The 21,930-nt window shown below is 56.3% G+C and overlaps 7 protein-coding genes across 7 annotated transcripts; 3 read left to right on the top strand and 4 right to left on the bottom strand.

Annotated features, from left to right (window-relative positions):
• Nucleotides 1–150: 150 nt before the first annotated feature.
• B0I36DRAFT_426724 (heterokaryon incompatibility protein Het-C-domain-containing protein) lies at nt 151–3,238 on the bottom strand. The gene is made up of 3 exons (XM_046162402.1): nt 2,750–3,238; nt 1,351–2,695; nt 151–1,293 (listed from the first exon to the last, which is right to left on the bottom strand). Exons 1-3 carry the CDS (start codon nt 2,988–2,990, stop codon nt 465–467), a joined length of 2,415 nt encoding a protein of 804 aa, XP_046018281.1. The 5' UTR covers nt 2,991–3,238; the 3' UTR covers nt 151–464.
• A 4,906-nt stretch (nt 3,239–8,144) lies between these two features.
• B0I36DRAFT_209137 (protein-tyrosine phosphatase) lies at nt 8,145–8,576 on the top strand (the record flags this gene model as incomplete). The annotated part of the gene is made up of 1 exon (XM_046148880.1): nt 8,145–8,576. A coding segment is annotated over one exon (432 nt), but the record flags the coding sequence as incomplete, so codon positions are not given.
• A 619-nt stretch (nt 8,577–9,195) lies between these two features.
• On the bottom strand, nt 9,196–10,139 carry B0I36DRAFT_310202 (uncharacterized protein). The gene has a single exon (XM_046152227.1). It carries the CDS (start codon nt 9,990–9,992, stop codon nt 9,627–9,629), a length of 366 nt encoding a protein of 121 aa, XP_046018279.1. The 5' UTR covers nt 9,993–10,139; the 3' UTR covers nt 9,196–9,626.
• A 1,558-nt stretch (nt 10,140–11,697) lies between these two features.
• B0I36DRAFT_357558 (uncharacterized protein) lies at nt 11,698–12,808 on the top strand (the record flags this gene model as incomplete). The annotated part of the gene is made up of 2 exons (XM_046157818.1): nt 11,698–12,205; nt 12,285–12,808. 2 exons carry the CDS (start codon nt 11,698–11,700, stop codon nt 12,806–12,808), a joined length of 1,032 nt encoding a protein of 343 aa, XP_046018278.1.
• Nucleotides 12,809–13,078: 270 nt separating this feature from the next.
• On the bottom strand, nt 13,079–15,386 carry B0I36DRAFT_7246 (phosphatase 2C-like domain-containing protein). Its single transcript, XM_046163279.1, has 2 exons — nt 15,222–15,386; nt 13,079–15,143 (listed from the first exon to the last, which is right to left on the bottom strand). Exons 1-2 carry the CDS (start codon nt 15,271–15,273, stop codon nt 13,261–13,263), a joined length of 1,935 nt encoding a protein of 644 aa, XP_046018277.1. The 5' UTR covers nt 15,274–15,386; the 3' UTR covers nt 13,079–13,260.
• Nucleotides 15,387–16,315: 929 nt separating this feature from the next.
• B0I36DRAFT_7198 (voltage-dependent anion channel-domain-containing protein) lies at nt 16,316–18,391 on the top strand. Its single transcript, XM_046163268.1, has 9 exons — nt 16,316–16,724; nt 16,807–16,812; nt 16,868–16,901; nt 16,962–17,137; nt 17,198–17,205; nt 17,260–17,406; nt 17,461–17,719; nt 17,775–17,817; nt 17,913–18,391. Exons 1-9 carry the CDS (start codon nt 16,452–16,454, stop codon nt 18,311–18,313), a joined length of 1,347 nt encoding a protein of 448 aa, XP_046018276.1. The 5' UTR covers nt 16,316–16,451; the 3' UTR covers nt 18,314–18,391.
• A 70-nt stretch (nt 18,392–18,461) lies between these two features.
• On the bottom strand, nt 18,462–21,336 carry B0I36DRAFT_370993 (uncharacterized protein; the record flags this gene model as incomplete). Its single annotated transcript, XM_046159972.1, is given in 4 exon segments — nt 18,462–19,001; nt 19,031–19,708; nt 19,718–21,122; nt 21,197–21,336. Coding segments are annotated over 4 exon segments (2,763 nt in total).
• Nucleotides 21,337–21,930: the final 594 nt, after the last annotated feature.

Genomic DNA, 21,930 nt, shown 5'->3' with positions numbered 1-21,930 from the left:
TCTGCATATTCTAGAATGCCCCCCACTAGCAGTATTCACAATTTAAACACCCGTCTATGCTCCACTAGCCTCACAGCCTAGTGCCGGCCGGGTCTGGACGGTCGCTATCCTTAGGCATCGTCTCAAATTGCCACGATCTTGGTTGCCCGCCGATCCGGTTTGTCCAAACTCATGACTGCAATGGCGCATAGAAAGGAGGGGGGGGGGCTCTATGGAGCACCACATTTCTAGCAACAACAATCAATTGTTCTAAGATGAAAGATGCTGGTAGCTTATAGCTATTCCATATTATGTTTGTGTCGTGTATCTCCCAGTCCTTTATTCCGGCGTCACGTCCATCACATCCAGTGACCCTCTATTAGCACGCCATAGCTCTTTCTTCCCCAACTACAGATCCTCCCGCCTTGACATGTCCTACCCGGGCCTAAAGGGACTCGTGTCCTTGCTCAAGATCCAACCCCACTTCAGTATCCGGGGTAAGGAGGATTGCCGTAGTTGCCAGGCGGGGGCTGTCCGTACGGCGGTTGTTGAGGTCCTCCATAGTAGTCACCTTGACCCGGTGGCGGAGCTCCATAGCCCTGAGGAGCACCATAACCAGGCTGGGGACCTCCGTAGTAACCGCCTTGGCCTGGAGGGGGGCCGCCATATTGAGGCTGTTGGGGAGGTGGTCCGCCATAACTGGGTTGACCGTATGAGGCTGCTTCGCCGTATTGTGGGCGCTGATCATACTGAGAACCATGACCTTGGCCATACTGCGATGGCTGATCCGGCGGGTAAGGGGCAGCGTAGCTTGCGGCTTCGCCCTGCTGGCTGTGATGATAGCCATACTGAGGACTGGGCTTACGCCGCTCAGGAGATTCCGAGCGCCTAGAGGACGGGCGGCTGGTTGACGCGTAGTCAGGTCGAAGTCCACCATGTCCATCACCGACTCCCATGCTGTCTAGGTCGCGGGTCTTGACTTGTGACCAAAGCGAGTCCGAAGGGTGTCCGTGGCCAGGCTGCTGGAAAATGCTGCCACCACAGCCAGGGTCATGAGACATGCCCCTGCTACTGGTGGTGTTTGGATTGGGCTGAACGTGGTTCTTGCCCCTCTTGACCGAGTCTGACCCGAGAATATGGTTCAATTCATGGCGTTTGGGGTTCTCGTCCGCCCACTTACGGACAGTGTTGAACATGTCACGTTGGATCTCCACCCGATCATCGCGGATGGCAGGGTGATGGAACGCCCTGAGAACGTCACTGAGCACCTCATCCACTGGTACGCCAGGGTTCTCCCATGCATAAAGCACTCGACTGAATCCACAGAGATTAGTATTGTTGCACAAACGGGGTGGCACCCATATTACTTACGGAACGGTATACTGGAGAATGGTAGCAGCCACTCGCCCAGCGCAGGAGTTCAGGATGTTGGTGAAATGATCCTTGGAAAGCATCGAGTGCGTGGGATTGCTGCAGCGTGGGTCCTTCCATGGCTCGAGCTGGGAGTTCGCACTGGCATCAATGACGGTGGATGAACTTTGCTTGAGCACCTTGGTAACCTGGTTAATGATCGGGCGGATGAATGGTGCAAGGAGTCCAAGGACAAAAGCTGTCAAAGTCTCGCTGATGTGCTCCAGAAGCTTCTCTAGTCCGGGAATTTTGGAGATGCCCCTGTTGATGGCCTTGACGATTTTGTCGCGAAATTCGAGGATGGGGTAAATCTGCTTTGATACCTTGACAGGATCGAAATCGACGCTCATTCCAGGAACGACGTTCTGGTTCGTGTGCTGGCCACCCTCGGCACGAGATCTCAAGTATGGATCAGATCGAGACTGGGAGCCAGACGCATTCCTTCTCCTCTGGTCCTCAGATCGCTGCTGGAGCTCTCGTGCTTCGGAGGCGAAACCGCCCCCAATGCCTGGCAGTTGGCCGACCAGCGAGATGAAGTCGCCAGCGTTGCCACGGCCCCCAAACCCGAAGTCCAAGCCACGTGCGTTGCTGGATCCCCGCGAGTTGTTGGTCGAGTTTTCGCAATTCTTCAGCACGAGGTCCATCTGGTCAACTTCGGACACTTCCGCTTGTGTGAAGTGATCATTGGCTTCACCGAGGACCGAATGAAAGAAGTCCACTCCACCAAAGGTGCCAGTCACCAGTGGGTAGACACGCTTGCCACGGAGATTGATCTCTGTATCGGTTCCGCAATGAGGAAAGACACCATGATACCCAAGCTCGCGCAGAGCCAATTCGCAGTAATTGCTGTGGGCCGGGAAGTCCTCCATGCAGTGAAGAGCTTGACCAAGGCAGCGAAGAGCTTCGCAAAGATCTTCCTCTCTGCCAGACCCCTTTGCGCCATGGGTATAGAGTCTTCCGTAGTGGATGCTTCGGGCCAGGCTGTAGCGCAAGTAGCCCGCACTCGTCGCCCAGTCGCCTCTTTCGTTGGCAATGTAGTTCTTCATGCCTGTTTGAGGGTCAATTTCGACCTCGATCGGCCGAACGGGACCACGCAAGCGCTTGTCGAAAGTCTGAGCGTCGTTCGGGTAGCCCAAGGGGTTGTCGATATGCTCTTCAGGCCGATATGTTCCCAAACGCTCAGCCGTCACTTCAAACTCCTCTGTAGCATATCCGTTGGCAAGGAACGACAGGATCCACACCAGAATCCGGAGCGTTTCGGCGTTGACACCCTTCAATCCCGCAGTGTCGATCGCCTGACTATAGTCTGCGAAAATGTCAGCGCTCGCGACAACAATGTTGTTTTACGGGGGAGCAGGACCTCTCAAGAAATTCCCGAAGTAAGTGCGCTTGATCAGAAGCGATGTCCATTTCTTGCCCCCGAGGAAGGCGATCGTAGAGAGCATGTCCTCAATATCGCCGTGGCGCCAGTTGTGGCCCTCGACCTGGGCGATGGACGGGATATTGCCAGCACCGAAAGCCGCTGCCTGCCCGGGCATGAGGACGAGAATAATGCCCAGGACCAGCAGCATGCTGCCGAATCCGAGTCGTGTTGCGGACATGGCTTGGCCTGTTGCTTTGCGCCGGCTGGTTGAGCGAAGTGAGTCGCTTCAGGAGGGGGAAGTTGCAGATGTGCACGCAGCAGTCAATACCCGAGAAGACGCCTGAACTGACACACGTCAGCAAGGCGACAGAGGGCCCTTTGATGATTACCGCACAATGAGAAGCGCAAAGGAAAAAGAAGAGGAAATGTTGCGTGTTGGGTGTGAGTAGAGAACCCGGCGCGGGTGGCCTCCCACGCTTATTTCGTGGCGGGGTATGTCTCTCACAAGCTTATGGTCTTTTGCGCGCAGCCGGACAGAAGCCATCATCAACACCCCTCCTGCTTCTAGAGGTTTGATTAAACCTATTGGGGCCAAGCCCTTGCAGCTGACGCATTCAGCTCGCCTCTGCTTGTGTCATTCACCTCCCGCGACTCCCTCTTTTCCGTCCTGCCAGCAGCTCGTTCCGTGCAACTGACTCTGCCGCGAAGAATTGTTCTTCCCTGCCCCTCCATGATGATTGCGACGGAACAACGGCAAGCAGCTGGAGTCGATTGAGTTACGTCAATGTGGGAACCCCGGCATGGCCATACACACCATGGTACAGAAGCATAGGCGGCAGAGCATGGCATGGAGAGCTAGGCATGGCAAGGCGGGTCGCATCTCTGTGCGCGCAGCCAATCACGAGATGCTCCTCGGCACTTGAGTTGCCGGCGTGAAGTGATTGACGTTTGATCCTGCCAAAGCCGCCCTCCCAGCCTGGCTGCCTCGTCCAAGTGCGCCTCACTGCTTCGCCTGTGCTGTGCCACAGACTCTGAGCGTGTGTGGCTTCGAGACGTCATGGCCAACGGGCTGAGTCGGCTATGCTGTCCTTCGCCACAGAAAGTTGGTGGCTGGCAGCGACCATCCGAGTCTGATAGCGCATGCAGCTGTCCGAGGCGACCCTTGTCGGACAAGAGCTCAAGCAAGCTGTGGGACAGCCCTGCCAAGCATTGCGTCGAGTGATCGTGCGTGGAAATGTGTCGCTCGCAGCTGGAGGGTGAACGACTGGGCTTTTGCTCAGTATCATCATCACTCACCAACACAAGAATGATTGTGCCAGATAACCAGTGGCCCGTGTGCTGGTGAGCATCTGCATTCGGCTGAGCAGGAATCTAACCCTAGCACCCGCATCCCAGGTTGTGACGATGACAGCCATGAAGAAGGGTCGCACCATCGCGGCGCAGACCCCAGTCTGCCTGTACACGACAACGAAGCTGAGAGTCAAGCACACTGCTCAGGGCCAGGCTGACTACTTGGTGTTGGATAGGTCATTTTGGAAGGCAGAAAATCTAAGAAGATGCGAGGATCTCTCCTCTGCTCCAACAGGAACCAACCAGGGTCTGCTTCTCGTCGTTGCGAGCAACCCCTTGGCACCTGTTGCTGCATCTAGACCACAGGTCTAGATCATGCACGTAACCCAAACCCTTTCCCACCTTCCACCTATGCTGCTGGGAATGAAAGGGTTCTCTGACACCCGAAAACGATATGGAAACTAGTGGTCATTGCATGAGCCTCGCTGCATCCACGTAGCACTGGCAGGAGGCTTGCTCTGGAGGAAGCGCACGCCTTGGAGTTTCGGCATGAACTCAGCCAGCCGCAGAGAGCCTATCCCGAACAGGCGAGATAATGTGGAGGGCCGCGCAACTTCTCCCCTGGACTCAAGACGTTGGCGCCTAATGATTGATTCATGGCCGGCCTCTCGTTCTCTACGCGGAGGAATTACATCTGATGAGGTAAAATCACGATTTGCTAGATGCCTGCCGCCTTTCTATGGATCACAAGTGCCTGCGCGTGGGGGTTGATTTCACGATCGTGGATATATTTGGACATTGTCTTTGCTCCTATACGCTAACAGCCATGCGTGTTCTTGTCACACATTCAGGTCATGCAGCTTACTTGCTGACTCCCAGCGTTGGTCACGCGATGCGAGCGCCGTCGCGTAAGGGCTGGCAGCGTGCCCTTCTTAGCGTGGTATGAGATACCCCAGGATTGGTGAAAGACCAGGATGTTGCTGGGCGATCGTGGGGGGTTTTCCTCAGTTGGCCCTCAGATCCGATGCTCATTTGGCTACTGCCCTGTTCCCAAGCATAATCTCGGAGCAATGCTCAAAAGTTCCCGCGAAGCAGGCGTGCACGCGTCGCTGAGCAACAAGAGCGACAAGCTACCGTATTGTGGTTAATGGCATCGAGGCGTGGCAATCAATAAACACCGAGCTGGAGGTGATCATCACACAAGGACACGCACCCGACGGCGCCACCTGGGCAGCTTTGAGGCGCGGCTCGTGTCGATAGCCGACTTGCCATTCGCTCCTTGCGATCTGCGGCACCATAGTCAAGACACCTCTGCCTGGAAAGGGGTGTGTGGCCAACGGTGCCCGCGTGGTCTGGCACTGCAGTAAGCCAGGCTGAAAAGGGACAAACCGCGGGGAAACAGTGAGCTTGGTGCTTAAGCTCATGGTTGTGACTTCAGGATTCAGGACCATGGTGGTGGCTGCGGTGATGATGACAGCCGTAAGTGAGGCATCATTTTAGCTCGACTTTGGCGCAATCAGAAGCGCTCTCATCGCTACCTATTGCCATCCTGTTCGGGGCTAAGCTTGTCGACTTGGCCGCCAGCGCTCCCCGGCCCTACTCACGAGCTTACAGTGTCAGTGTAGAGTTCAGTCGCCGCAAGTCCGTCCTCGGCTGGCCCCTATTAGCTCTGCAAGCAGTGGCGCGCAGCTTATTTTGCGGTACCAAACGTCGTCATACTTGAGCTGGGCTTGTGATAAAAATTTTCGAAGCCCACCCCGTCTCCGGTACACGTACTTTATGGGGTGAGGCTCGAACCCTCCCCGAGATTATCTCCAAGGCTCAGACTCACGGTAAAGTCTGCTCATGTTGATCGCGTGCGCCATGCTGCTGCAGGCGACTCACGAATAGGCTTCTTCCAGGTGTATGGACAGACACGTACGGCAATCACGACAGCCATGGGCAATGTGCAGTTTGGCCGATCCCTGTGGGATCGCCGCGAGTCGTCGTAGGCTGGCGAGGGCTGGCAGCCACAACAGACGCGATCAGCCCGCGGGACTCTCTGGTGCGTCTTAGCCTCTAGGTCTGACTGCCACACAGTCGCCAATGGGCAAGGCCCCAGACAGGAGGACCCTGCGGATCACTGGGTTGCGTACCTGTTTTAGGCCATGAAGTCTCCAACACAAGGCTCCCTGGAAGACGCTCCCACAGCTGACGCTGTGCAACGTGGAGCTGTCTAGCACGGCTTTTGTGCATCATAGCCCTTGTCCGCCTTGTGCCGTCATGGACTGAGGTCGGCTCATCTCCTGGAGCGAGAGGCCGGGCTTCATGCCAGGAAGCGGCCACCAAGGACGTCATGTCTCGAGCGTTATGCTGCCGGGCTTCCGCGAACAGTACCCTCTCGCCTTCTTGGAATGATGGATTTGCCAGCTCGCCGAAAGTGTTGGCGCCCTGGTCACGGTGCCAGCGAGCATGTATAGAGAGAGGCTGTCGTGTGACTCGAACTGGCAGCCAAGGCGTCCCGAGTCGTGCACATCACTTTAGATGCGACCCCTGGCGACGTCTATCGATCCTGCAGGTAGCCTTCTACGAAACTCAGAGTTATGCAAAGGCGCAGCGTTCCTCTGTGTCCAGGAGTGAATCAGTAACGTCCGAGCCGACCAGCCAAGGACGGCCCACCGCCTCCTGTCTGGCCTCACGGCGGCCAGGCCATGGAAAATTCTCAGAGCGCGAATCCCGCCCGGAGCCTACGGCGCTATGCTGGCCGGTCGTCCGAAACCTGGCCTGGTCCGCGGTGCCCCGTCCGCCCCATGCATCCATCCAATTATTGAGATGCCCCGGTGGCCAGCGCCATTACCAAGCACGCGACGGCGCCCGCTTGCACTGACGTGGTTATGGCTCTGGTCCGCTCATGCAGTCCGGCACCTAGCTCGGCCAGGTCCTCCAGACGCTCAGTCTTGGGCTACGAACGATGCACATACACGATCGAGGTCACCGGAGCTCCCCCCTGGGAAAACCTTGGGCCAAGATCAACGTGGTACAGTGGTACTCGCGGACAGGCGGTTGACAGTCCAGTCGAGGGGGCAAAAGGTCTTTGTGGGCTGGCACTGGCCGGGCACTTTGAGGCCCTGGGACAGGCTTAACTCCGCACGTTGGAGGTGCTGCTCCAGGGCAGGCAGGGGCTGCCCTGGCCTGCCCACCCGCCCATCAAACCACTAATACCACCACCCGCACGCCAATGGTACTGGACCCCCCACGCCTGCTCGGTGCGCACCCAGGCAGCCTCCAGGCCCGTCACCGAGCCATTCCAGCCAGGCCCTGGCCGCCCGGCCTGCTTTCTTATTCCGCTGTCCCCCCACGACTTCCTGCTCCCCATGCCCATGCTCACGTCCTCATATCACAGTCCATCTTGGCCCAGTCTCTCCCCGAACCTCACCACGCGACAAGTTTCTTTGGTTCCCTCCACAGAACCCAGCATATAGTCCAGCTATTCCCGTCTCACCTCCTGGCCTTCCAGCGCTCGGTGCCTCTTCGCGCCCACCCTCACCACTGATTTCTACCTCTTCCATTCTCGAGCGAACGTGATGGACGGACGTATACACTCTACAACCATGTCTCTTGTCGCCATCATCCTTTGATCGGGATCCCACAGACGGGATCCTGCTCGCCGCCACCACCAAACTTAGCCATCCAAAATAACTCCACGAAACCAAAACCAACCTCCAATCTCCGAAAGGCACAGCCATTCTACGCGCTCCCCGGACACAAACTACTCAGTGTCCTTGGTTGGAAGCCTTCTCTGAAGGAAACAGTCTACTGCCCACTGTCTCACTCAGAAACCTCCTTGACATCACTGTGTGGCGCCATTGGAGCTTTCGTTTGTGCAGCATCAAGGGCATTAGTGATGTACTCTACACAACTGGCCACCCACCCAGCGGCCTCGGAACTGACGGACGGGCTTGAAAGAGAACATCATCAACGTATCGAGAGTATGAAGTTCCAGCCCAACAACGAGCTCATGGCGGACGACGTCGTGGTATCCACCAACGCAACCGTCATCACGACCATGGTGCAGGGCGTGGTTCCTGTCGAACAGCCACTCCTTATGTCAGAGCCACCTTGCATACAGAAGCCTATCAACTTCGGTGTCATCGAGCCCGGCCTCTACCGCAGCGGTTATCCGCAGGCCCAGGATTATCCCTTCATCAAAAGCCTCAACATCAAGACTATTGTGACCCTAGTCTCGAAAGAGATGCCCGAGGGCTACCAAAGCTTCATGGACGCGAACGGCATATCACACAAGGTATTCGACATGGCCGGAACGAAGAAGCAGGTCATCGACCTCGATATGATGCAGGCCATCTTGGAAGTCGTCGCCGACAACAACAACTATCCACTTCTCATCCACTGCAACCACGGCAAGCACCGGACGGGCTGCGTGGTGGGCTTGATCCGCAAAGCTAGCCAATGGGATGTTCCCGCCATCTTGTCGGAGTATACACATTACGCCTCGCCAAAGGTCCGCGACTCCGACCTCGAGTACTTGACCAAGTTCAACCACTTGCATCTCGAGGACGCGCGGCGCAAGCTTATCCTCAAGAGCACAGCCACAACCATGACGGTCAACACGCACACGAGGGCTAGCCCGCCGCCATTCACTGTTGGCAGCTTCGTGTTCTTCGTCCTGGTGGCGAGTGTCGCCCTGTGCATATTCATCTTCACTGGCAGGACGTTCTCGCGGCCGCCTCCACCACGCAGACGTGACCATACTTCATGACGCGCGCGCGCCATGCCGATCTGCGCCATGCAACTCGCCAACGGTCACGGCAGATACCCCTTTGATGTACTATTACACCCACTTCTGGTGAACCAAGCGCTGGCCAGCCAGTATCACACACCGTGAGCATGATGTTGCGAAAGTTCGGGGGGGAAGCGAGCATTAGCTCTTGCATGCCTCATTGAGCCACACTACCTGCGATTCGGGACCAGCTCTGTTTTCACAAAAGTTGAAAGAGGGGATTGGCTCGAACGAGACCATCAAGTGCTGAGGCGTCTCTGGGTACTCAATGAAAAACGGCGTTTACATTATTTGTTTTGTCTCAGACATTTTGTTTTAGCATCCAATTAGAGAATGGCAACAAATTTTCTTTGTCGCGTCTCCTCAATCAGCGTCGCTGTGGCCATGGACTGCATACAGTGACGTGCCATCCCTAATGTCATCTGCCTCTTCTGCCCGAACTACGATCTAGGTTCCTTTGCTAATCGCGCGCAAGACTCATCGCTCCAAGCGGAATGTGTTATTATTCCTATATCGACGTGTGCCGCAGGCGTATAGTCTTAGTTGTACATATATATAATACAGGTGCCAAACCGCAGCACTGAAATAGGGGGCCACACGGGGATGCCCTCGTAACCATGAACAAGTGCCTCGGGACGTAGGCGCTTTCCGGGAACCATTCCTGGATAAGGCACGGTGTCCGCCGGGGCTCGTTGAGAGCGACACGGCGCGGACCGCCCGTGACGATCGACATGCTCACTCACTGCTCCGGGCCTGCTCCTCGATGAACCTCCCCTACTCCGCCAGTCAGACAGAATTGGGGCCATCTCACTTATCCTCCGTCCACCGCGGATGCTCCTTCCGCTCCCGCTTCTCGGCCTCCCTGTCCCCCGTGGCGTAGACCCACGCCCCGGCGAGGGTGTTCATGACGGCCAAGCCGATGGCCGCGGCGCGCACGCCCCCCCTCACGGTCAGCGTGGTGCCGAAAAGCGAGGAGCCGGGCTGCTTCCTGCGCAGGGCGAGCAGGGCGTAGGTCCCGCTCGCGGCGGCGGTGATGCCCGCGCTGTCAATCTTGAAGCTCTGGAGGTTCGCGTAGGAGCTGAAGATGAGGATCGGGACGAAGAGCATCGGCCGGACCTGCAAGGGGCGGAAGTGCAGCGCCGTGATGAGGGTTGCGAGGCCTGTGGGTGCCATGGATGATGCTGTTTCGCGGGGGAAGAGGCGGTGTTAGTAGTGGTATTGTGCAATTTTACTTGAGAGAGGGCGAGATAGATCCCCGATATGAGAGAGAGGGCATAGGGCCCGGGTTTCGACGTACTTCCCCAGGCTTTGAGTGTCGACAGCGACACGGCCGACGCTGGCGGATCGGGCATTGGCGTGGCCATCGCTTCAGTCGGATGCAGGAGAATCCGGGTGATGTTGACGTGACCCTAGGATTGGTGCGCGTTATCTCACTGGGCGCCTAGCGAAGGACGGTCGTTCGTCGTGTCGGAGCACAAGAAGGGCCTGTGGAAACTTGTGTTTGTCGTTGTCAGGTAGTTTCTACCCACCATGAAGCCATACCCAAGAGTGTCGCACAAGCAGATCCCAAGCTTTGCGGGCGCATTGGTGGGATCGATTACGTCGTTCTAGGGTAGTTGTGGAGCTCGTCGTCCAATCGAGAGCAGGGGTCGTGCAGCATCCATGTGGATGTCTTGAATTGACCCGGTGGGTGGGGGCTTCTTGCTCGAGACTCACCTGCTTGGGCATGCGGCAGGAAAGTAAGCATATCTGTAAATCGACCACTGTCAATTGCAGTTCGCAGGAAGCTCGAAAGGAGCAAACGGTAAAATGATGGAATTCGATAATCTACTGCAGAACGGGAACTATCATGCAAATCTTAATCCTACGGTGCTGGTCACGGGCAGGATGTGATCAATGTCGATTTCATCACAAGCCGCACACACAATGCGGAAATGCGACACTTGAACTTTACGCGGCCCTCTAGCTATTGAACCAATTACACGGCCCGGGACCATTGTTGTAAATAAAGTCAGTTGTTTAACCTGCAATAATAACATGAACGGATGGCGGGCAAGGTCGTCTGCTGCAGCCGTCCAGTTAGTGCAGCCAGGGTCCTGCCTACAGCGCAGTAACTATTTCTTGGGGCTGTTGGCCAGACCCGTCACATGGGGAATGAGGCGTCTTACGTACTGTTAGCCAAAGAGGGTTGATTGCGATCTAGACAGCAAGCGAATTTAGATAAGTGCTGGCAACATCAGACAAGCTTTATGGGGTGCTGGCGTATAGGGTGTGTTGGCTGTGCACGTTGTCCTTGCGCTGTGACTAATCAGCGAAGAACAGCCTGTAGCGCGGCCACTCTAAGTTCTTAAGCAGCGGTGTCTGGCGACGTTGCGCATCGGCACCACCAAGACAAGACACACCAAATCTCAAGATAGCAGCACGGCGATCACGAACCACATTGTGTCGAAACCCGTCCACGGCCACACGCAAAGATCCTCTCGAGCGATACTCCTCCTCGTGCTCGACCTCCAAAAGACGTGCCCACTCGGCAGAAGCGACTTGTCTGTCTCTCGGGCTTACAAACAGCCAAGCCAGCCCTTATCGTCGACTCGCACAACTATTTTCAGAGAGCCCCCGCCTCAACCCAACGGCATTCGACGCGCATAAACCATCAAGGGGGAAGCCAAGGCTCTTGTAGCAAGACCTCATGCAACTATAGTATCACGGACGACGGTCACTGGCGACAATACATGCGCATATTTTCCAAAGGGCACACACTTCCCAACGACCCCACCACCAACCATACCATCCTGCGCATGAGCCACACGTCTCAACCTGGACTCCCGTGCTGCTCCTAGTCCGAACAAACACACACACACACGACACGCCCGCAACGATGTCGGGGCGCGACCACAACCAAGGGAACCAGGCGCGCAGCTTCACGCCCGAGCAGAAGGCCGCCGTCATACGGATCCGGAGGTGTCAGGCGACGGCCTTTTACGAGATCCTCGAGCTGCAAAAGACATGCTCAGACTCGGAGATCAAGAAGGCGTACCGCAAGCAGTCGCTGCTGACGCACCCGGACAAGAACGGCCACGAGCATGCGGACGAGGCCTTCAAGATGGTCAGCCGCGCGTTCGGCGTGCTCGGCGACAAGGAGAAGAGGGAGAAGTACGACCGCTACGGGACCGATCCCGACAGCCGCTTCGAGAGCGCTCGCGCGCAGGCGGGCAACCCCTTCGCGGGCGGTGGCGGGTTCGGCGGTGCGAGACCAGGTGGCAACCCGTTTGCGGGAGGCGGTGGTGGCATGTGGGAGGAGGAGATCAGCCCTGAGGAGATGTTTGCACGGTTCTTTGGTGGTGGCTTTGGCGGTGGTGGTTTTGGTGGCGGCGCCTTTGGAGGAGGTCAGTATTCTTATCCTCCCGCTCGACCCTTTTGAAACCGTAACGGCTAGGTTGGAATTACTAACATGCTGCAAAACAGGCCAGCCATTCGTGTTCAACCTGGGAGGCCAGCGTGGGTTCCGAGTACATCAGATGGGCGGAGCCGGCCCGCGGGGGAGGCCGAGGCAAGCGACAGAGCAGCAGGGTGAGCGGTCAGGGTGGGAGACGTTCATCGGCCTGCTCCCGATCCTGTTCTTCCTGCTCTTCCCCATCCTCACATCGCTCTTTTCAGGCGGCGACTCGCAGCCGGCCATGCCGAAGATGGCCTTCGACGTCGCGCAGCCACCAATGACCTTTGAGCGCGCCACGCCAAACTACGGCGTCAAGTACTTTGTCAACCCCAACGACGTGGCCGACTGGACGGACTACAAGCTGCGGCAGATGGACAAGGAGGCCGAGGACGGCTTCATCCGCAGCCTGAAGCGGGCGTGCGAGCTCGAGCGGCGGACCAAGCAGCGCCTCGTCGACGATGCGCAGGGCTGGTTCTTTGAGGACCCGGACAAGATGAAGCTCGCGGACGACTTTGAAATGGCCAACTGCAAGAGGATCGACGCCCTGTCGTAGAGGAGGTTCTAGAAGCGCGTCCGGGAAAAGCTGGCAGGCTTCGTCCTCTCCAAGGCCTTTGTGAGCTGCTTCGTTCTCGCTGTCATCGTGTGTATGGCTCTCGCTCGTGCGAGCTTTTGAAGGCGGTTCGCAGCGAAGAATGTTTTTTGTACGCATGGCCGGGGAGCATGTCTCTCCTGAAAAAGGGTTTCTCACGTTTTCCGCACCTTCATATTCACACATAATAGCATAAGAGCATGTGATATCCTTTGGACCAGAGCAGAGTCCTCGCCACGTGAATGGAACAAAGAAGTATAATGTGTGTGTGTGTGCTTTTATATACTGACAAGGCTCGAGACACTGTTGCTTATGTTGTCCCGTGTAGAAAGTATGCATGCATGATTGAAATGTTCGCTAATCCACAACTCCGCCATGCACCTGCCAGACCGCCCCTTTCCGTTACCACCGTAATCTCATCTCCGGCCTCTTCGGGGATCGGACGCCTCACTGCGCCGATGATCACGGAGCTCTTTTGTCCCAAGGCTACCCAACCCGCCTTCGCTCCTGCGCTCCCAGCCTCCGAGTCTGATCACCATGCAAGTAGCATTGTCGCCCTCTGTGCTGACTTCGGTCGCCAAGGAGACCACTGCTTTGGACCCCTGTTCTGGTGTGTTGGCCTCCTTGACAACATCGACGATTTCCTGATCACTGAGCGTCCCCGAGACTCCATCGGACACCAGGACCAGGAAACTGTACTCGGCCGGGCCCATCTCGGTCCGCGTGATCTCAGGCTCTGCTGACACTCCATGACGCTTCGACTTCATGTCTCCAAACGCGCGACTGTTGGCAAGTCCTTGGAACCGCTCTTCGCCGAAGGAATCCGTGATGAAGGAAGTCGCATATCGACGCAGGCGCTGAGCTTCCATAGGGTTCGCAGGATGGTGGTCACTCGTCAGCGGCCTCGCAAGTCCAGTAGCAGTCTCGCACAGAAGAATCCGAGTGTCTCCCACGTGTGCGACGATGAGAGTCGACGAGGCTGACGGGTGGAAGAATGGCGCAGGGCTCGGCGTAGATATCAGCGCAACTGAGCCCGTGGAGCCGCCCTTGAAGCGCGTCTGCCCGCCTATGCCAGTGCCTGACGGTGGCTTGTGATGAGGCCTGCCTAAGATCTCGTCGCTGTTGAGTGCCGAATCGGAGACATAGGGGTCCTCTGGGTCCGGCTTCCGGGCTTGGGCCGAGACAAAGTCAAGATCGGCACGCAGGAAAGCATAGGTCAAAACAGACTCGATGCTCACCGGCGTCTCCGCATCGCCCTCGCTTTTACCCACAGAGAAGTGTTTGGGGCTGAACCGCCGGTAGTAGCCACCAATCAACTTCTTGTATTCGTCGACGATTTCTTTCTGCAGGCGCAAGGCCTTTGCCTGTGATACTTTGGCTGGGACCGGGCTTTCTCCGGCGACCGCCTGAGCTTTGTCAAACTTGCCAATAGCTCCCTTCTCGTTCATGGTAGGAATGTCCGCTAAGGCCTTGACATCGTCAGCAGACCGCATCTGAACCGCGTCCAGCTTCGCAACCCCATCCGCATCGTTGTCATCAAGCGCCTCCAGCGAAGAATGCCGGCGGACATCATTGGCGGTCGGCAGCACATGGCCGTGATGTTTCCGGAGACTGCTCTTGAGCTCGAACTCGGCTGCTGCCTCCTCGATGTAACCATGCAACTCGTCTTGCAAGAACTTGCTGCACTCGGCACCACCATGCCCATCAAAAACTCCAAAGTAAAAGACTTGAGGGTCGCCAAAGGCACTGTCTGCGGACGTGCCTTCTCCGCTCTTCTTGATAGAGCTTCGCGAGAGACTAATTGGAACTCGCTTGGCGAAAGCGGGCATGTCTATTGTGCCTGCTTGGTGGGAGTCCTCATTGTAAGGTCTGGACCCCCGCGATTCCGTCACCCCAAAGTGATGCTTCGCACTATGCAAGGGTATCCGCACGACTGTGAGCTCGCGATTTGAGGGGAGGTGCGGAGGGGACAGCGCTGGAGCAGCTCCCGGCTTGGCAGTGTGTGGTGCTGCTGCTGAACGCGGTAGTTTGTGATGAGGTCCAATTCTGCTGCGAGAGTCTGGCGTCATTGAGTTTGACGGCAGGTGAGTGACGAAGTAGTTGTGGAAGCCACGTTGAGCTGCCCCTTGGAAAAGGGCATGCTGGTGGTTGGGCTCGCTTGGTGGTGTGGTTCGAGTAATCGCGGGGCAGGTTGGCGAGAGCTGGGTAGGACGGGTTTGAGCAAGGGCAAGAGGTTTGGCTCTCCTTGTTCTCGACGCATGACTTCGGGTTTGTTGATGAACATATCTTGCGATGAAGTCTGCTCAGGGGCAGGCCAATGGTCAGTGATGGTGTCTTGAGACTGCGGCGGGGCTTGGGAAGGAGTTCGGCGGCGTACTGTAGCTGTCGCAAAGTGACCATCGCCGCGGAGGTCTCCGTGAGATTGTCATTGTCTCGGAGAGATGCCGGCAGGCCGTCAAGACGTGACTGCGTGAAAGCCAGAGAGGTGTGTACTGGGCGGCGAAGGGTAGGTGTGCGGCAGTGTCGAGGCGGTTCTCCCTGGCCGGTTCACTATAGCCGCAGCACCAGGGGGATCGACGGGGCGAGTGACGGGGCGATGGCAGCAGTCCGGCACGGCGCCCAATTCTCGGAGGCGTTACTCCGAATAGTCAGCCCGTCACACAGCGGTGAGCGGTGCGAAAGCGGCCGAGTCGTGGAGGAGTCTCGAAGCTGGACAGACACGAGAGCACGCTCTATCGTGGAAGTGTTGTGGTGCACAACAAGCCGAGGTCGTCGTGTCGCACGTCGTGCGGCAAAGCGGCTCGCCTCGCGAGAATCACTCGGGTGTGGTTGCGGGTGCAATTGGCAGACCATTACGTAGGAGCACTCAAGACATAGCCCGGGCAAGCGTCTCATTGGCCGCCCACCACCTCCAATGGACCCACAACCAATGGCGAAGTGTAGCACAGAGAGAGAGCTACTTGAGGTGAGGAAGGTGCCGAGCCACAGAATGAACAAACAGGACCGCAGGGCCGTGGCTTCCAGAGACCACCCACTGTTCATTTTGCCTGCTCCTGGGAGGCTGTTTTGGAAGCATCACAAGCCTTCCACATCAATTCTTGTCTTGCTGGCCGCGTGCAATGAGTGGCAGGCGTCGCAGTCCCTCTTGTCGGCACCCGCACAGCCGAAGTGCAGATACCCAGCCTCGATCTACAGGCCTGAACCTGCAGTAGGCAAATACCCACCTCAGCCAAGCCCTGTGATGCAACGAGAAGAGCAAATCCCAAGCCATTCCTCAGAGTCACCGCGTTGGTATTGCGACAACCTCTGGGAAGCAGACCTCCACCTCGTTTGAGCTTCCACAAGAACCGGACCAGAGGCATACAGACGCAGACGCACCTGCCTGCTTCGCCCGGCTCTCTCGGCCACGCGCGATCTGCTAGCTTGGTCTCGACATCGCAATGTCCATGCCTGATGTCGCCTCGGGTTTCCTGCAGGGCGTTGTCTTCCTCACCACCCTCATCAACTTCCACCTGGCGCTCTTCCACGCAGAGCCCATCATAATCGCCGGCCTTTATATTGTCACGCGTGTCTTGGGCCGCTCCGCCGATGACTTCTGTCTCGAGACATGTCCCGAGTACTGAGCCCCGCCGCTCTCGACGCCGCCGCCACGGGCTACATCACCCCGTCTGAGGAGTGTTCGGCCGCCGAGTTCCCTTTCTCCACCGCCCGAGATACTTCAGGCTTCGTCGAACGACGTGTGGCTCCAAAGTGCCAACATGCGCCCGCTCCTGCGGATAGCCTCGCTCGCATGCTCTCGCACGCTTACAAACACAAACCAGGCAGCAAAGTCAGCCTCCGCGATAGGATATGTTGCTACCAGTGGACCTGGTTCACAATGGTGAGTCAACCCCTTTTCACTTTAATTGAACTCTCCCTAAGTTTTTATGGTCTACCAGATTCTCGGTACTGACATGGACTAGACCATGGTAAGAACTCACGCGCTCAAGGATAGTGGTTATGCATTTCTAAAAGGGACCGCAGGCAACCGGAGGAATTGCTAATGCACTGCACGCGAGTAAGCTCTTTTTGACACACGCCAAGCCCCAATTTTGCTCGCTGACAACTATCAATGTAGTATGGACTGGCTACCAAACGAATTGGCTTTACTATATCGGCTTGGCATATTTCTTGCTGAACTTAACCTTGTTCGTCATGAACTGTGTCTTGATCTCTTTGCGATTTGCCTTCGTGTCAGGCAGCTTCATCAACTCCTTCCGCGACCAGTTTGAGTCTCTCTTCATTCCAGCAGTTGTATGCCACCAGCATGTGCCCTTCTCGTTGGCCAGAACAAAAGCTGATCACATATGATAGGTTGTCTCGTAAGCTGATTCCGCAGAGATCAGAAGTCTTGAACTTTTACTAATGTGAGACAGCATGGGAACCATTCTCATTAATAGTTGCGAGTACGGCATCCCACGAGCGCCGTGGTTGGCGCCAGTGATGGTGCACCTCTATTGGATATACATAGCCGTCAGCATGTTTGCCAGTGCTGGCATGTATTTGATTTTGTGGTCAACGCAGTCAGTCGACATATTCCTCAACTATCGACCAGAATACGACTAACTAAGCTATAGGATTTTCCCGATCCACACCATGACACCTGTCTGGGTGTTTCCAGCATACCCGCTGCTCCTGACAGCCCCTCTGGCAGGCAACCTTATATATTCTGCAACATTACACGGTTCGCAAGCAGAAATACCATATGTAGCACTCGCCTTCAGTGCCGTGAGTGTTCAGGGAGCAGGGTTTCTGATTAGCTTCATGATTTGCGCCGCCTTCATCTATCGACTCATGACTCAAAAACTACCAAGAGACATGCAACGTCCCGGTGTGGTGAGTACAAGCGTTACTGGCCTCATTGGAAGAAGGGTACTGATTTGTGCTGCAGTTCATCTCCATAGGCCCTGGAGGCTTCACGGTAGCTGGAATTGGTACGAGAGTTCCCCATAGCTTCACAAGCAGCCTTCTGGCTTGCTTGACACCACCAGCTTCGCTGACATTGAAGTCCTTGCGTCTATCCTTCTAGTGCTTCTCGGCCAGCTCTCGGACCATATTATCCCTGCCAAATTTCAGGGCGAAGAACACGCAGTCTTCATAGTACGAATTCTGTCAGTCCTTATTGGTCTTTGGCTCTGGGGGCTCAGTTTCTGGTTCTTCCTGGTATCTGTTGGGTCTTTGTGGAAGTACCTCATTCCCGGCCACCGCCTGCCCTTCCAAATGACCTGGTGGTCGTTCGTCTTTCCGAACACGGCCCTGGTAACTGCAACCCTCCAGCTCGCTACGGCTTTAGACAGCCCCGGGTTCAGGGTTTTTGGCTGCGTCATGGCAGCCTGCCTAGTCGTGGTCTGGATTGCAGTGTTTGCAACCATGATACACTGCTTGGTGAAGAAGCAGCTTCTGTGGCCGGAACAGGCTTCAGATGACTAGATCCTGATGTTTACTTCGAGAGCTGCATTACCTCAATAAATTATTGATATCCCTCATAACTTGTGCATACAAGTTATTGAAAAACTGAGATCACTTTGTATGTGGTAACAAGCTATACCAGACGCCCAATGCTGGCCAGGGATCACGGTCACTCGATCTCCTCAATCCTCGGCCTTGGTCCACTCTGGAGGGACGGCAGACTAGGTCGATCCAGTTGGAGGCCAGCCACGCCCACCAGCCCGTCACTGCCTCGATCGATTTCCAACAGCGATCGCGCCTGCGTCTGTTGCCCTGTCTGAGACGGAAACAACTCAATCATCCTCCAGCTCTCCAGGCTATCCAACACATCCCGCGCATGCTGCTTCACAAGCTCATCGTTGTCTGTATCCTCAATGTAGCGCAGCACACCGCTGATGTTCTCGCGACTCGCATCCGTCAACCCAAACGCGAGTCTGCGCCCGTTCTCCTTGGCATCCGCGAGAGCTTTGATAAAGGACAAGATCAAGATCACGGCGGCGCGCCGTAGTATTCCTGCTTCCGCGCCACGCTCGTCGGCGGCAGTGAGGATGCTGACGGACAGATCAACACTAGCCTCGACGAGATCCGGTCCATAGCCCGCAATGTTGGTCTCGAGCCCGACAGAAAAAACAGACAGCGCAGACGCGCGCATGCGGATGTCCTCGCCCCCCTTTCGCTGGGGGTTTCCCAACCTTCCACGATTTGCGCGAGGATTCGGTTCCGTGCCTTTTCCTCCTCGGTCGCGTCCGCAATGGCCTCGCTCAGATCCGGGATGTCTGCCACATTGCCTCCCCAAGCCTCTGCCGCTTCTGCGTTTTGCTTCGCTTTCAAGCGGTCTTCGCGCTCCTGTCGGGCCTGCGTCCCGGGCCTGTGAATGCGACGGCCTGCAATGGACAACAGGGATTGTCCTACAGACGCGGCAACGGATCCCGTGAAAGTCTCGCCAAGGCGCTGGATTATCTGCAGGAGGGTCTCACCGAAGCGGAGGCGCGTGTCTGTGTTGGCTGTCTCTCCGGCGTCAATGTAGTGCTCCAGCACCTCGTTGATTGTGGATTTAGCGTGCTTGTCAGCGATCTGAGTGAAGAGCTTCATCACACGGAGGGTCGTGTAGTCCTCGTCCTCGGAGAGTAGCGAGGATAGCAATACCAGAGTGGCCGGGATGTCAAGGATCGGGCTGCTCGCCTGGATGAGCTTCGAGAGTAGGTTGATGCCTTCGGACCTCACAGGCGGGGGTGAGTCGGTCTGCGTGATGTACTGCATTGCCAGCTGATACGTCTTGCGGTCCTCAACCTGACGGTCGGAAGGTGCCGGAACCTGGTCCGCCGGGTCTTCGATCTCGTCGCGGTACTTGAGCAATAGTGCTAGATTGTGCGCCGTCTGGGATACCTCAGGTTTCTGCGCCAGCCTGATTCGGTCGAGAGACCTCTCGATGCTCGCAAGTACTACGGAATCCATCTTGGAGACCTGGAAGTTCGGTGTTGTGACAACAAGGTTCAGTAAACTGAGAGCCACAGCTTCACCGTCCTCCTCCAAAACATTTGTCTCCTGTGAGCTGCTGCCGCTGTCGCCTTGTGCAAGTATCTCACTTGCAAGTGTGAGTATCGATTTTGCATCTGAGACTAGCTTGTCCGGCATCGTCTCCATCATTCTTTGCAATACTTTCGATTCGATAATGTGTGCCAGGGGGTCTTCTGTAGCCTCGCTTGCAGACTTGAAAACAATGTCGCCCTTCTGGCTCTTGGGGTCTTGAGTGAAGGATCTCTTCAACAGCGTAAGGAACAATGCCGATATATCCGTCTCGGTCCCAACGGATGAGAGGAGTTCGACAAACGCATTGGCCTTCGCCTCAAGCTCGTCCCATTGTTTTGTCAGTAGACTCGTAGTATGCGCTTGATCTTCCCCGATACGCCTGACTTGGATGCCAGCGGTATTTGTCATCGTGAATTCCCATGGCAGTGTAGCGCCAACCGAGCCGCCGCTGGAGAGCAAGTTGCCAAGCAAACGCATGAAGTTCTCTGTTGAGCCGGACAGTCTGAGATAAACCTCTAGCAAGGATTTCGCTGGGTGTTGGTATCGTCTAGAGACACCATCGGAGAGCGAACTCCAGGTGGACAAAACCCACAACGGCACCAAGAGTGGCCCAAGAAGTCGTTTGGTCAGCCCAGGATTTGGGTGCGAGTTGAGCAATGATGAGAGACGCTTCAAAGCCGTGGCCAGGTCCTCAGCGCGGGTGAGTACTGAACGGTCTCGGATCTCCACAATCTCGTCGACTCCTTCGCCGGGCTCATCTTTAATCTTGACTTCTGTGCCCTGCCCAGCCAATACAGGGTCAACGGCAGAGAGCATTGGCTCGGCGAAGGTCTTCCACCCGGCTGTACCTGGAGCACCAAATTGCCTACGGCCCAGAACACCGAAACCAATTACATAGGCTGCAACCTTGGCCAGGTCCTCGCCTTTATCACCCTCCAGCAGGGTCAACAGCTGGGGTGCAATTCCAGGGTACCATTCCTCAGGCTTGACGCCAGTAGGAGGCACCGCAATGAGATTCGAGGCCATCTTCAGCGCCTCCATGGTGATGTTGGCCCCCTGCTTTTGCGCTGAGGCGGCTTCCGAGTTCTTGATGGTAGTAGACGGGTGCACTGAGAAGACAAATTCCAAAGTTGCCCTCACGCCGTCTGGACGCTGCGGCAGCAGCGTCAGCGTGTCCATCAGAGGCACCCTGAGCCATCTCGGGACCCTGTCTGGCTTGATCAGAGGGTTCAGAGACTGAATGAGAGCGAATGTACCTGTTCTTCATACCACATGAATCAGAACAAGGTCGTAAAATGGGTCGGTCGCGTCGGTCGCTCGATGGACTGTAATCACCTAGATACAAGAGCCGCGAATTTCCTTTGGCCCTCAGCACGTGCAATCTGGTCATTCGACGGGTTGAATGCTTCGGTGCCGGCTTGCTCGAGCGCGGCCACCAGCGGATCCGGGCCGCCCGGACTCTTTTTCTTGTCCATTTCTGTAACTCGAAATCGTCTAAGCTCGCCTTTTCTCCGTGCTTGTATATGCGCGGGCTTCCACTTTGAGCACCAGAATGATACTGGTGACTTTCATGACGGAAGTTGGTGCTTGTCTCTTGCGTGGGATTGCACAAACTTGATGGTTTGTGCTGATGTGCAAGTGGACTGTCCTGGTCTGGGCGTGGCACAGGTACCGCATGCGCTAGTGGAGTTTGTCCCAGAGTGCGACTGCCAGCTGTCCGCCAGGTGCGCACCACTAACGCGCCTTGCTCACCCACGACGCGTCTCCCAGGTGCCTCTGTGTTTGACTTTCTTCTCGTCATAAAGATATGTCCCAGCAACAGACCAACGCCTGCCTCAGAATCGCCAACCGAGAGGAATCGCATCTGGATATTACGTCGAGATACAAGTATGACCATTCTTTCTCGCACCTGGACGCGAAGTCGGCAAGCTCTCTCCCTCAAAGCACCACATCTTTAGATATGGACCATTGAGAACCCACACAACTCGCGCAGGAGCCTGCCCCAGAGTTGGCCGATCTCCGTTCTCCGAGAGGAGTGTCTCACGACCCCCTAAGTCTGTCTCGATATC

Source organism: Microdochium trichocladiopsis (assembly GCF_020744255.1).
Source record: "Microdochium trichocladiopsis strain MPI-CAGE-CH-0230 chromosome Unknown B0I36scaffold_1, whole genome shotgun sequence".
Classification (NCBI taxonomy): domain Eukaryota; kingdom Fungi; phylum Ascomycota; class Sordariomycetes; order Xylariales; family Microdochiaceae; genus Microdochium; species Microdochium trichocladiopsis.
The sequence above is the reverse complement of the archived record's forward strand: the minus strand, read 5'-3'. Positions and strand labels throughout refer to the sequence as shown.

Coding starts and splice junctions, on each gene's coding strand:
- B0I36DRAFT_310202 (XM_046152227.1), bottom strand. CDS start 9,992: ATGGCACCCACAGGCCTCGCAACCCTCATCACGGCGCTGCACTTCCGC.
- B0I36DRAFT_426724 (XM_046162402.1), bottom strand. CDS start 2,990: ATGTCCGCAACACGACTCGGATTCGGCAGCATGCTGCTGGTCCTGGGC. Junction 2,696..2,749: donor CTTCGGGAATTTCTTGAGAG/GTCCTGCTCCCC, acceptor ACATTTTCGCAG/ACTATAGTCAGGCGATCGAC. Junction 1,294..1,350: donor ATTCTCCAGTATACCGTTCC/GTAAGTAATATG, acceptor CTGTGGATTCAG/TCGAGTGCTTTATGCATGGG.
- B0I36DRAFT_7198 (XM_046163268.1), top strand. CDS start 16,452: ATGTCCCGAGTACTGAGCCCCGCCGCTCTCGACGCCGCCGCCACGGGC. Junction 17,407..17,460: donor TTGATTTTGTGGTCAACGCA/GTCAGTCGACAT, acceptor ACTAAGCTATAG/GATTTTCCCGATCCACACCA. Junction 17,818..17,912: donor CTTCACGGTAGCTGGAATTG/GTACGAGAGTTC, acceptor CTATCCTTCTAG/TGCTTCTCGGCCAGCTCTCG.
- B0I36DRAFT_7246 (XM_046163279.1), bottom strand. CDS start 15,273: ATGACAATCTCACGGAGACCTCCGCGGCGATGGTCACTTTGCGACAGC. Junction 15,144..15,221: donor GTCACTTTGCGACAGCTACA/GTACGCCGCCGA, acceptor GCCCCTGAGCAG/ACTTCATCGCAAGATATGTT.